Source organism: Fulvia fulva, chromosome 3, assembly GCF_020509005.1.
Source record: "Fulvia fulva chromosome 3, complete sequence".
In the NCBI taxonomy this organism is placed as follows: domain Eukaryota; kingdom Fungi; phylum Ascomycota; class Dothideomycetes; order Mycosphaerellales; family Mycosphaerellaceae; genus Fulvia; species Fulvia fulva.
The window spans coordinates 2,857,883-2,871,370 of NC_063014.1; the positions used below are offsets into that span (position 1 = coordinate 2,857,883).

A 13,488-nucleotide genomic window follows, 5' to 3' on the forward strand; every position below is an offset into this window, starting at 1 on the left:
GCTACGCGCCCAAACCAACACCTCAAAAGATCGCCACGAGAGCTTGACGCGGCGGCGCTTAGACACCCGCGAGCAAGCGCGGTATGATATGTGTACAAGTCTAGTCGAGTCGAGATTTTGCTACCTCAAGAACAACGACACCGATGTCTACTATACAGCTGTACAACCGCCGCTGGCCTCGTGCTCGTAAGCAATCGCCTGCTACATTGCTCACTCACAACGCCGTCAAATGCAGTTCCGCCAAACACCATTCTGTACATTGCAACTCCATCTCAGCCATCACATCTATCCTGACCCTGACCCGGAAGCCTTCTTGGGAGGCTCCTCGTCCTGCTCATTCTTCTTCGCGTTCCCGTCCTGGTCCAACTCATCGTGCTGTCCGGTGATATTGTGCCACATGTGCTTCAGGAAGCCCTCGTTCTTGTGATCTTCCGCCGACTGACCAGGCTTCGGCGTAGTCTTGTCTGTGCTCGCCTTCGGCGCATGTTTCAGGTTGTTCAAGTTCATGATCCTCTTCGCATTCTTGTCACCCATCTCGTCCGCCAGCATCTCCACAATTGTCCGCTGATTCACGGACAGATACTTGGGCATCTGGACTTTGTACTCCACTCGGAGATCTCCGTTGTTTCCGCGTCGTGAAGACAGCTTCTTCATGCCCATGCCGGACATTGTGATCTTGTCGCCGGTGCCTGTACCCGTTGCGACCTTGACCTTGACTTCGCCATCGAGGGTTGGCACTGTGATCTCGCCTCCGAGGATGGCAGTCGTAAGAGGTATGCTCGCCGTGTACAGAATGTCGGAGCCGTTGCGGGAGAATTTGGAGTCGGGTGCCACGCGAATGAAAACGTATAGATCGCCCTTCTGGGTGCTTGCGCTGGGGTTTGTTGCTTGGCCGGTCGGTGGGTGGTCGCCTTCGCCCGTCACCCGTAATCGCATGCCGTCTTCTACGCCGCCTGGAATGTCCACTGTGACTGTTCGTCGCTCTCTTACAGCTCCATTACCCTTGCATGTCCCACATTCGCTCCCTCGGGGCACCTGCTGGCCAGTACCGCCACATGTCCCGCAAGTGCTCGCCATCTGGAAGCCACCCTGCATGAAGTGTACTCTTGTTCCTGTACCATCACAGCTCTTACATGCGCTCCTTGAGCTCCCCTTCTTCAGACCACTTCCTGTACATGTTTTGCACTGTACCAATGGTGTAATGACGATGTCCTTCTGCACACCCTTCGCAGCGTCCATGAATGAGATGTTCGTCTGTACCTCAATATTGTCGCCAACCATAACCTCTTCTCTGAATGGCCCGCCCCCTCTTCCTCTCCTCGCGCCACCTCCACCAAAGGCTGAGAACAGATCTTCAAAGTTGAACTCTGCGCCGAATCCTCCTTGCGCACCACCACCACCACCACCGAAGCCACCGAAGCCACCGAAGCCACCGAATGGCGAGCCACCTCCAAATGGATTTCCTGCTCCTGGACCTGCGCCGCCAGGGTTGAAGCCTGCATTGCCATTTTGATCGAATGCTGCAGAGCCGTATTGATCATACATCTTCTTCTTCTCTGGGTCGCTCAGAATCTCGTATGCTGTCTGTGCCTCGCCAAACTTCTCCTTCGCTGTGGGATCCTTGTTGGTATCCGGATGATACTTCTTCGCCATGCCATAGTAGGCTTTCTTGATCTCCCCCGATGATGCGCCTTTCGATATGCCTAGTGCGGCATACGGATCTTTCGTCGCTAATGATGTGGGTGAGGCGTGGAACGCTCGACGTTGTAATCGATCATGGTTCGTGCGATGTGATGGTGTTGGTTGAGGTCGTCGTCGCTCGCATGTTGAAAAGCTGCGCTGATGGACGCATTGTGATCGCTCTTGCTGAAGTGGCGTCCTGACAGGCCGGGTGGCAGCAAGCAATTGTCGGGCGGCTGTCCTGGGTAGGACTGAAGGGGCTGCTATACTCATCTTGACAATTCTATGGGCGAGATGTGAAATGCAGAGTACGCGATGGACGACATGGAGGTATCCAGAGAACAAGAAATGTTGCCGAGGATCTTCCGCTGGCGAATCTTCTAGCATTCAACTTCTTCTCGTCTACGACAGTATCACCACACCAACATCGGTGAGTACATCGACCAACTCCCGCGACTGGGTACGATCGCATTTAAATCAGCATGGCCAACGATAGCATTGACCTGCAGCTTCGCTACACAGCAAGTACTCCACTGGCCTAGACTGCGCGCGTGAGACGAAACATCCACAGGTGTCATATCTTCTAATGCTCTATTTTATCCCTATACCATCCCATACAGTTACCGATATCAACTCGCTATGTTGTCCAGACATATTTGCCGCGCCAACAACATCATCAACAAATAATTTCACGCCAAACGTCTCCTCCGCCGCATGAAGCCTCGTACTGATCGCAGTCCTGCCATTCACAAACACCTCCAAGACTGAAGTGTCGCGCCATGCACGAATGTGAAGTCTCTCCGCGGTCTCTTTGCGCGTTACTGAATGTCTCGTGGTGAAGAGCGTATGCGGTGCCACTTCTGGAGCACTGTTGATCAGCTCCGATGAGTTCAAAATTGGGAACGGAGGTCGGTTGATGATGAAGATCTCAGAAGGTTGATCGAAGAAGAGCGTCGTTGAGCGAGAAAAGTCACCCGAGTGATCGAAGCTCAAGCCGATGTTCTGGGCGTTTGGTGCCACTGCGAAGGTTGCATCGAGTTCCCAACACTTGGTCCGAGTGGCGTCGGAGGTGAAGACAGTATCCGAACCGCTGCGTAGTGCTGCTCTCTTCAAATCCGTGCGCCGAACGGTGGGCGCTTGTCTCAAGCTCTGTGTTAGTGGTTCGTACGGCTGGCTGGCGAGCGTGCGTATCGTGTACGAGCCATGCCCATCCTCCTCTCTCTCGATCGAGGTGATAGAAGACAAGTCCGAACCAGACGCTGCTACAACGTGGTGCATCGTCATCAAACGCAGCTCCCGTGGCATTGACAGTAGACCACTCCAGCCCTGAGCGTGTCTAAGATCATCACAAAGATCTTCCTCAGTGATCCAACTCCACACAACCTGCTGTTGTGTTCTCGGATCGAAGAATGAATTGGCAGCGTACAGACAGCCGTGATCGAGATGACCACCGAAGTCATACTTCATTTCTACTGGACCCATGTACGAGGCTGTGCCTGTCGGTCGTTGAAGCGATCCTGACAGCCAGAGCTGACCTCTTGCAGGTCGTGAAGGGCCGAATGATCCTGAGTTCGAAGGTCTTCGTTCCGGTATACAACCTTCGGTGCCGCACACCAAGAAATCGCGTGTGAGGCTAGGATCTTCCTCGTCGTGGAGAGTCATGAAGTTGCTCACTTCCCAGTTCCTACCGCAATCTCCAGACCATCGTGATGATTTGTAGTTCAGCCCGAAGTTTCCAAGTGGACCAAGATACTGCCACTTGGTAAGGTCGGCGATGTCGATGGCATAGAGGAAGGTTGTTGGTGTGATATCTCGAATACCACCAGAGATGATGCCGAACAGTGTCCGCTCATCATCCCTCCCGAGAAATTCTGCCATGCTCGTCCAGCGAGCCACAAAAGGATCACGCCAGCCTGTCACATCGAGAACCTCGGGCTCGTTCGGCAGGATTGGGTTGGCATCAATCTTGGTCCAAGTTGTGCCGCCATCGGAGGACTCAGCAAGACTGAGGCTCTCGGAACCTTTCACATGCGGAAGCGTATGATGTATAGGTAGGTTCGATACTAAAGTGTAGGCAATAGTGAGATGATCCCGCGGACCATTGATCATGCAGCCAGTAAATACGCCTTTGTTATCGTAAGTCTGATCAGGCGAGAACAGAGGCGTCTCCTGGATCTCCCAATGGATCATGCCTGTCGATGAGGCTGTTCCCCATGCGATATCGCCCCAGTCCGGACCATTGGGGTTCCATTGGAAAGAGATTTGGTATAGACCTGTCTTGGGGTCATAGCCAGGGGCACAAGGGTCGTTCATCCAACACGAGGACGGTTGCAGATGGTATGAAGGCCTCCATCGTGACTTCGTATCTGTGTTTCGTTGTTTATTACCCAGTTGTTCTGCATGACTGTCGTCCGAAGGCGTTGTTGGAGGTGTTCCTGCTTCTGAAAGAGTAGATGTAGGCGTAAGTTGCGAGGAACAAGAACCACTCATATTGAAACTCTTGGTGAGATATGACTGAGTAGACGTAAGAAAGACGAGAGATGAAGAAGTTATGGACCACCACAGTAACAGAAAGTGGACAGCTAAATCGTCGTTTGGCTCTCTGTCCCGAGGACACGATCAGCGGCATAGCAACTGACCGACGAGGCACCGTGAAAGTGCATATCCGAACATCACAGCTGCCGAAAAGACACGGCGGTATCGCAGTGAGATCCAGAAACATATGACTGCCGATGCTTGGAGGAACCTGGAGTATTTCGTGGAGAGCGGAGGAAGTAGGATTGTGCTGTGGGGAACTCAGTCGCTGCATGCTATGGAGCATGCTGCTCGGTGCCATCTGGTAGCCGAGCTAGCCTCAGTCGGCAATTCGAGGGTCTGCCACTCGAGACGACGTAGCCCTGTGCGCCACATATCGTAAAGCAAGCTGCCGAGCATCGTCAGTCTGACCACTCAAGTCGTGCTTCCGAGAGGTTGCAAGAGCTACTGGCAAAACTCTCTCCTTTGGGGATACTCTTTATGTTTTCCAACGCCACAAACGAGGGGATCTCGTGGCCTCCATGAGTTCGTGCGCTTGTCGTCTACTTTCATCGAAAGATGGAGTCGAAGTCGATCATACATAAACGCGGCGCGTCGCCATGGCTTCACTGTCATCATCAGCTCGATCAGTCTTCACAAGATCCAGATCTACAACAGTATCTCACTTGATTCAGTCACAGTCGCCTCACTACGCTGAACCTCAGCAACCATGGGCCACATCGAAATGGAAAAGAACGATGCTCTCCACGTTGAGAGCGAATCAGTATCATCTGGAACCAGCAATCAGGAGATGGCGGCTAAGAACAGAGTCGACTTAAGTGCTAAGGAGCAATATCGCAAACTCTGGACCGCTATCAAGGTCGACAGACGTTTCTGCTGATGGACCCTGTACTGTATGCTCCTAGTCTTCGGATGGGGCTATGATGCCGGCCTGTCCGGAGTCGCGATTGCTTTTCCAGAATTCCGCGAGGTTTATGGCAACTACTATGCCAAAGGTGAACCATGGGTCATCCCAGCACTTTGGCAATCCCTTTGGAACGCAGCCTCTACCATCGGCCAGGTCTTCGGCGGCTATGCTGCTGGTCAATTCGCAGACAATTGGGCCGGAAGCCTTTGCTCTGGACGGCTGTAACTCTCTCCTTGGCTTCTTCGTTCGCCCTGGTATTCGCACCGAACCTCCCAGTACTCTTCGTGTCGAAGCTGTTGCTTGGTCTGTCGGTCGGCCTCTCCACTGCCACACCGCCACTCTACGTCACGGAGAATGCACCAGCACATCTCCGCAGCACAGCTTCGTCGTTGACCAACGTCATCATCGTATTGGGCTTCTTCTGCTCCTCGCTCACTGGCTATGGTGCAAGCAAGATCCAAGGTGTCTGGTCCTTCAAGTTGGCATTCGTCATGACATTCTTGGTCCCGGCTCTGTACATGCTCGGTCTTCCACTCCTGCCCGAGAGTCCAGTTTGGTATATGAAGAAGGGTCGGGAAGCCGATGCTCGCAAGGCTGCATTGAAGCTGTACGGCGCGAACGCAAACGTGGACTCGATCACCGACACCATCAAGCAGGAACTCCACAAGGAAGACGCAGAGGCTGCTGGTGTGAGTCAGACAAGCTGGTGGGCCATCTTCACCAAAGAGCATCGCGCTCGCACCTTCACAGCTGTTCTCGGTCTGCAGTCGCAGAACTTCTCCGGTGGTTATTTCGCGAACACTTACCAGACATACTACTTCGAGCTCATCGGACAGGCCGATTCGTTCCAGCTCACCGCAATCTCGTCAACGCTGCAGCTGTTCTCCAACTTTGTGGCTGTCTGTCTGGCCGACGTAATTCCTCGCCGCAAGGGCCTGATCGGTGGCGGAACGCTTCTCATGTTCTGGAGTGTGATCATTGCTGGCTGTTCTGTGGCCCCTGAGTCGAACGGAGCCGCCGTCACCGCACTGCTCGCATTCATGATCACTTGGTCGATGCTGTACACCGCTACCGTCGGCTGTTATGGATGGCGTTTGTCCTAGTCTGCCAGCAACTCACCGCACTCATGCTTTCTTCGGTCTTTCCATACTTCATCAACCCGGATCGGCTCAACTGGGGAGGCAAGATCATGTTCCTCTTCGTTGGCGCCGAGCTTTTCATCATCGCTGGACTGTACTGGATCCAGCCCGAGACCCAGAACAGGACCAACGTGGATATCGATGCGATGTATGCTGCCAAGATACCCGCAAGGAAGTTCAGCCAATTCGAGGTCGTTGATGGAGAGGTCCGCCCACGAGCAGGCCAGACCGGCTTCGTAAGCCGCTTTTCGAGGAAGGCATGATCAGATCAAGGGGATGGGATGGCTGTCAGTTGCCTAGTGTCTTGTTTCAGCGTGGAGTTGGTAGACATGGTTGCTTGCTATACATACGATGTCAATGTTGATGAAGACGTTCAAGTTTGGTACAGTATCGGTTTTCCTCTCATTTCACATCCTTGTCAGTAACTGGGTCAATGCGCGACGCGTCTCTAGCGTGTCTCACGCGTCGACATCTTTCTGTCTCTCCTTCCACCTGACATCTTTCTGTGTTGTTCAGACTTCAGTGCCCCACGACAAGTTATGCAGTATGGAGCGATGGCATCTCTGAGGCGCGACACAGGTATGGCAGCTTACGATACATCCTTGAAGACTGGCCCTCTTATCCTTGAACCAGAAGTGCTTGGTTGCTGGAATTCATCCCACTTCAACAGGCACTGGGACACACTTCGAGTGGAATCCCGTATGTGCTTGAAGCACCAGGTGGCACTATTCTCAATTCATGGCGCCGTTCGAAAGCCGAACCGAGGAGGCTCATGTCAACTGTAGTACGACGACACACCGGACAGAGCGACATCGAGCCTGCTTACGTATTGATGGTCTCCTCCACGAAAGTCTTGTAGTAATGCTCGCAGCCTTTCCGGAAGCTCCGCTACTTTGATCGGAGCCTGAGAATCATGCGAACCTGGCACGCTGTCGTCTTCGGCTCGCGACCAGGCAGTGTCAACACGCAGCTGCGAAGAACTCTGTAGGGCAGTCACCCAGCCGATACCGACATCAAAGATCTTCTCGGCAAATCCAACTCCATGGACCTCCATGGCCGCGAGCGTGAGCTTGTTACAGCAATCTAGGAGTGCACTGGCGATCTCGCAAGCAAAGTCATAGCGGAGCTCAGAATGCTCCGATACATCTCGCAGGAGCTGATGCGTGAGACAAAGCTGCCACAACCTGTTCAGCAGCCAGAGTTGTGTCACAGAGATATCTGCACGTTGTGTCTCCAAGAGTTGCGCTAGTGGCAAAGGTGTCACAGTTGGCGCGAACGAGATGTTTCCTGAGATACAAGCTTCTCTCACTCTGCGCTGAGCTCGAAACATCTGCAGCGCTCGCCGGCGGTCAAAGGTCTCGCACATGCCATCGCTGTAGCTGCAGTAGCCGCTCCAGCAGTCCGTGATGCGCTCGTCGATTGCATCGAAAGAGTCCATCAAATAGAGCAGGCCGGTCATACCCACAGCGTCTGTCTGCTCTCTAAAGATCAGCGAAGCGATATACTCGCTGGTAGCAGATGGGTCGAATGCTTGCATGAAGCGCGCTGTCACACCTGGTTGGCCACGAAAGCTAATCGCAGGGTTCTGCTGTAAAGCATACGCTCGTTCCGTCACTGATAGGACGAGGTATGTACGCACCCATTGTTCGCGTACGGTGTCGCTCAATCCAGCATATGAAGTTGGCAGGTGTAGCCCCAGCGAATGGGCAAGGTCCACTGCTTCGCGGAGTCGATGTCGTGCTGCCTTGTGCTGGCTGCTGCCAAAGAGGCATGCGAAAAGGAAGAAGCTAGCCAAGACCATCTCGATGGTTGGATATTCGCCAAAGTCCGCGCTGCTTCGCATCTTCACGCATTCGTCCATTAGCATGCGGGCTTGAACTGATCGCGACGGCATCGAAGCTCGTTCGTGGATCTGCACTGGCTGGGTCATGGCGAACGCACAGAGTCCCAGCACATAGCGCCGTACTGTGCATTGGTACGGTGCTTGCGAAGCAGCATATCACAATACATGGTTGTCCGATTAAGTATGGGTATCGTCGGATGGAGACGCTTGAAGTACACATCGATCCAGGTCAGCAACGCCGTCTCGTTAACTTTCGCTGGCCAGATGTCGGTGCTTTCTACCAAGGCGGGCAAGTCTTGCTCAGTGATCTCGGCAAATGGATCGTCCCAGCCTGAGGGCGACTCAACGGGCATGCTAGGGAATATGAAAGCATTCGGACTCGCAGCTGGGACTCCATGATCGGAAAATCCGATAGAAGCAGCAGACATGGCGTCCGGCGTCAACTGCTCTTGCTGTATCATTGTACGCACTTGATGCAGCGGTGTTCAAGGTCGATGCATCAGCATAGGATCCATCCTCGGGAACAGTGGCAATGCTCGTTGGTATGCCTTGACCTCTCTCTGCTGACTGGTGTGTAGATACAGTGGCGCTACAACTCGTCGCCTCCCCATTAACATCTTGCGCAGGCCACTGTGGTGTCTGCTGATGCACAGGTGCTGTCGTCACCCTTTCGAGCGGCTGCAGTGGCGGACTTGTGAGACCAAGGTCACTGACAGAGGCTGGTCGTTCAAATGACCCGGGCATCGACATGCGCTTTCCAGCCGGACCACGTTTCTTCCTGGCTCGATCATATGTGCACGATATCCGCTTTGCTTCGCACGGCTTGCATGGCTTTGCCTACGGAGCATAGATTCTCAGCTATACTCAAGCATATCACGGCATCAAATGAGCCAGAATGATAGTCCTGGAGCAGAGTCTTCTCAACCATCTGGCTTGAGCAACGTGCCATATCTGCAACATCTTCCACGACATCTCATCTGGCACATTTGTGACGTACCATTGTGCATTTTACTTTCCGGAGCTTGCATTGATCGCATGCTCGATCAGCCGACGACTTTGACGCCGTGCGATCGCCCGGGTCCTGGGCAACATTGAGAATGCTGAACATTCCTGCTCGATGTTCATCTTTGAGATGACACGACAAAAAGAATCGAAGAAGATCAAAGTGGATGCACTCCGCAATGTCCTCCACACTCTCCCACGCGAACGGAGTGGAGTCAAAGCTCGGCATGGCAAAAGGCTAATCCGGCTTCTAGATCACGACACCACTGTTCTCCGATGAAACTACGAGTGTCAACGTCCGTGTCTTCTTGCTACAGGCGGAGCGCTCGGCGGTTGCATAGTAGCTACTGATTCTTCTGGGATGGACTCGGCATCATCAGCAGTCATGTCCCAGTCCACTCTTTCGGCACATTGAACCGGCCTTGGTCTTGGAGAAAACGATCTCGGACCGATCTCGAAGATCACCAGCATTAGTGTGCTTCTGTGGAAGGCCAATCGGTATTACTGACTGCATCCAGGAATCGCCATGGCCTCCTCTCCAGTCGGATATTACGACAGTGTACACGTTCACATGGAAGAGTTGTGCCAGAGGCGAGAGTATCGCCGAGCGAGTCTTTGACAGTAGTATCGAAAGTAGTACATCGGTGAGTAATATTCAGGCTTTAAACGTTTCGTAACTGCAGCTTTTCTACTTGTACCACTTTACTCACTGCAATCATGCCCCATAGGGAGTTTCCCGTATCGTTTGCGAACAGCAAGGAAATGAAACGTTCTATCGAGAAGACATGGTGGAAGGAAGCCGTTGTGTATCAAATTTATCCAGCCTCATTCCTCGACACGAATGGCGACGGCCTAGGAGATCTTCCCGGCATCATCAGCAAGGTCCAATACATCAAATCTCTTGGAGTCGATGCAATATGGCTATCTCCGATCTTTGCCTCGCCACAAAAGGACATGGGCTACGACATCGCGGACTATCGATCGATCCACGAGCCTTACGGCAACGTCGAGGATGTCATGCAGCTGATCAGGGAACTACACAACAACCAGATGAGATTGCTGATGGATCTTGTCGTCAACCACACAAGCGACCAACACGCCTGGTTCAAAGAATCTCGCAGCTCTAAACACAATCCAAAACGCGATTGGTACTTCTGGCGCGACGCGCGATACTGCTCCGACGGCACTCGATACGAACCGAACAACTGGCGCAGCATCTTCGGTGGCTCGGCATGGCACTGGTACGTTTCTGAGGCATTGAGCAGTGTCTGAGACTATGGTGTACATGGAGCGCGTCGTGCAGAGCATATCTCACGCGGTCCAGCATCGTCGAAGACACTGCCACGTGTTTCTCGGGCATGGCTAACATAGTTCTGTTTGTAGGGACGATGACACTCAGCAATATTATCTCGCCCTCTTCCTCCCCTCCCAGCCCGACCTCAATTGGGAGAATGAAGATGTGCGGCAAGCTACATACGATGATATGCGGTTTTGGCTCGACCGTGGCGTTGATGGCTTCAGGATCGACTCCATGAACTTGATGTCTAAGGACCCTTCCCTCCCGGACGCAGAAGTTACCGATCCCAAAGAGAAGTATCAAGATGGGTCAGCCCACTTCGCCTCTGGTCCCAGAATGCACGACTACATCCGCGAGATGCGGACAGAAGTCTTCGATCACTACGATGTGATGACGGTCGGCGAGCTGGGATTCACGAAAGACGAAGCCTCAGTCTCTCAATACGTCGCCAAAGATCGCCACGAGCTGAACATGATCTTCACCGGCGACATTGTAGATATGGACTTTGGCCCTAATGGTAAATATACCCGCGACGACTTCCACCCCTCCAAGATCCGGCATATCACGAATCTCTGGCAACAAGCCATGCCAAAATTCGACGGGTGGAATAGTGTGTACCTCGATAACCACGACTCTGGACGCTCGTTATCGCGCTACGCCTCCGATGCGCCAGAACACCGTGCTGCAGCGGCGAAGATGTTGGCGACGTACCTCTTGACCCTGTCGGGGACACCATTTCTACTCGCAGGGCAGGAGATCGGGACAGCCAATCTCGGAAAAGACGTTGGAGTGGACGCATATATCGACGTTGAAGGACGAAACGTGTACGAAGCCGTCCTAGCTCAGCGAGGCGGTGACACTTCTCAGATGGGCGATGTGCTCAGGGAAATGCAGCTCAAAGCCCGGGACCACGGACGATTGCCGATGCAATGGAGTGATGAGGTCAACGTGGGTTTCTGCCCTGCTGATGTGAGGCCGTGGATGACGATCAACAAGGATCATAAGGAGTGGAACGTTGCGGCTCAAGATGGGGACAAGGAAAGTGTGCTGGGGTTCTATAAGAGATTGTTGAAGCTTAGGAGGGACTGGACGGATCTCTTTGTGTATGGGTCATATGAACCATTGCCGGAAGAGCAGACGGGGGAGACGGTGCTGGGCTGGGAGTGGAGGTCGCAGAATGGGGCGAGGGCTTTGGTGTTGTTGAACTTTTCAGACCGGGAGCAGAGTGTTATTGTCAATGGGTGCGAGGAGAATTCAGTCTTGGTGTCGAATGGGCGGGCGACCGTGAAGGAGGCATCAGTAACATTGGGCCCATACGGGGCGATAGTTTCAATGCTCGCATAGCGACATATCCATGATCAGCTGGAATGGAAGGGTGGCTTCTGTCTGAGGCATCATGTCACAATGATCCTAATCTTCGTCCATGCTCTCCCAGCCGCCTTCGCCGCCATTCTCTTCGGCCTCTTCCTCTTCCTCTTCTTCCTCGTCATCCTGATTAATGCGCACCAACCGCTCCTTGACCTCGCCATCGGCAGGTGTCGGCAGCTTTACCCTAGTCGCGAAAGCCTCGCGGACTGCTTTGTTCGTGCTCGTGTCCCAGACCTGCACTGCACCTTTGCTGCCTGCGACCGCGAGTCTGAACGCCACTTCGGTGTCAGGCGCGAAGTTGGCTGCGAAGACCTTTCCAACTTCGAGATCTCGGCTGACGACCATGCTTGGCCCTGTCTCTGTCACGTTCCATAGCTTGACTGTGCGGTCTGTTGAACCAGTAGCAATAAAGCCGGGCACAGCAGGATTGATGGAGAACGATGACAAGCTCTGATCGTGGGCCTGTAGTCGCCATACGGCTTTGCTGTCTTCCGGTCTCGAAGGCAGTGTTCGCGCATCAAAACAGTGTAGTGCACCGTTCTCTGTGCTGACATAGAACTTGTTGTCGTCATGGGGATCCCATCTTAACTGCTCAACATCACTCTCTACACCCCATCGCGGTACCTTCGCATCTGGGGCTCGCATGTCAGCTGCGACGATTGTTCGATCGTAGCTGCCTGAAAGTAGAACGGAGGACTGCGAAGAATGCCATGATAGCGCGCAGACTTTGTCGGTGTGATGTGAGTAGGATTGTGCGGCCTTGCAAGTTGTGAGGTCCCAAAGCTTGATGGTCTTGTCTGCTGAAGCACTTGCAAGCAAGTTCCGATGTTGTCGATTCGCGGCGAGCGATAGCACTGAATCAACGTGGTAGTCGTCGTTGGCCTTCTTGCTCTTCTTTTTCTTCTTCTTGGTGACAGGCTCGGGTGCACCTGGTGCCTCTCCTGTCTGTCCCAGCACTGCATTGGGGTACATGCAGTCTACAAGGTCCAGGTCCCATAGCTCAATCTCTGGATCCATAGTGCCGACTGCCGCAAAGTTGCCAGACTCGTCGTCTAACAAAGTCTTCCCTGGTTTCGTGCCGACCCATTCCACGCAAAGCGGTATCGCAGGCAGCATTACGTCGTGGTGGACATACAGGTTGTCTGCAGCGTCTTCGTACACATATACCTCCAAATGGGCGACCTCATCTTCTATCCGCGCCGCCAGCACAACACTGTCTGTGGGCAAGATCTGCAGCTCTTCTCGTTCCTCCTCGTCGGATGCCTCTCCTTCCGGTATTGTCAGGTATGGATCGTCTTTGTTGTCTGTATGGTATGCCAATGACTTGATGTTGCTGAAGATACCACCCTCTGCTTCGTCGTCCTCGTCGCCTGACATCTCCGGCTCATCGTCGTAGTGATCCATGTCGTACTCTTTGAGGTCATCGTCGTTCGCAACATCGTCGGCATCATCGTCGCTGTCCTCTTCGGCACCTGCTTTCTCGTCCGGGACCTCTCCATTGTTGACCTGGTTCAGCGCATCTCGGGCTTTCTCCAGATCTTCCTTCGCATCGTCCAATTCGAGCTTGGCCAGCTTTGCGATGCGCGAGTATTCTTCGTCGTCCATGTTGTACTTGGTTGGAAAAGCGGCGGCATGCCCCCGAGGGACCCATGCCGTCGCTGTGATCATCGAAGTCATCTTGTTCAAGGATCTGGTCTAACAATTTTGTGTATAAAAA

General features: G+C 53.4%; 6 protein-coding genes across 6 annotated transcripts; 2 read left to right on the forward strand and 4 right to left on the reverse strand.

Moving 5' to 3' along the window:
- Positions 1–285: 285 nt before the first annotated feature.
- Positions 286–1,953, reverse strand: CLAFUR5_08224 (DnaJ 1, mitochondrial; the record flags this gene model as incomplete). The annotated part of the gene is made up of 1 exon (XM_047907372.1): positions 286–1,953. One exon carries the CDS (start codon positions 1,951–1,953, stop codon positions 286–288), a length of 1,668 nt encoding a protein of 555 aa, XP_047759606.1.
- Positions 1,954–2,271: 318 nt separating this feature from the next.
- On the reverse strand, positions 2,272–4,170 carry CLAFUR5_08225 (Acid beta-fructofuranosidase 2, vacuolar; the record flags this gene model as incomplete). The annotated part of the gene is made up of 1 exon (XM_047907373.1): positions 2,272–4,170. The coding sequence occupies one exon, from the start codon at positions 4,168–4,170 to the stop codon at positions 2,272–2,274; it is 1,899 nt and encodes a 632-aa protein (XP_047759607.1).
- A 754-nt stretch (positions 4,171–4,924) lies between these two features.
- CLAFUR5_08226 (Major facilitator-type transporter ecdC) lies at positions 4,925–6,524 on the forward strand (the record flags this gene model as incomplete). The annotated part of the gene is made up of 4 exons (XM_047907374.1): positions 4,925–5,084; positions 5,121–5,275; positions 5,326–6,195; positions 6,234–6,524. The coding sequence occupies 4 exons, from the start codon at positions 4,925–4,927 to the stop codon at positions 6,522–6,524; spliced, it is 1,476 nt and encodes a 491-aa protein (XP_047759604.1).
- Positions 6,525–7,036: 512 nt separating this feature from the next.
- CLAFUR5_08227 (uncharacterized protein) lies at positions 7,037–9,335 on the reverse strand (the record flags this gene model as incomplete). The annotated part of the gene is made up of 4 exons (XM_047907375.1): positions 7,037–8,178; positions 8,214–8,573; positions 8,659–8,941; positions 9,102–9,335. 4 exons carry the CDS (start codon positions 9,333–9,335, stop codon positions 7,037–7,039), a joined length of 2,019 nt encoding a protein of 672 aa, XP_047759605.1.
- A 533-nt stretch (positions 9,336–9,868) lies between these two features.
- CLAFUR5_08228 (Alpha-glucosidase) lies at positions 9,869–11,747 on the forward strand (the record flags this gene model as incomplete). Its single annotated transcript, XM_047907376.1, has 2 exons — positions 9,869–10,347; positions 10,490–11,747. 2 exons carry the CDS (start codon positions 9,869–9,871, stop codon positions 11,745–11,747), a joined length of 1,737 nt encoding a protein of 578 aa, XP_047759591.1.
- A 66-nt stretch (positions 11,748–11,813) lies between these two features.
- On the reverse strand, positions 11,814–13,448 carry CLAFUR5_08229 (uncharacterized protein; the record flags this gene model as incomplete). Its single annotated transcript, XM_047907377.1, has 1 exon — positions 11,814–13,448. One exon carries the CDS (start codon positions 13,446–13,448, stop codon positions 11,814–11,816), a length of 1,635 nt encoding a protein of 544 aa, XP_047759595.1.
- Between the last annotated feature and the right edge of the window lie 40 nt (positions 13,449–13,488).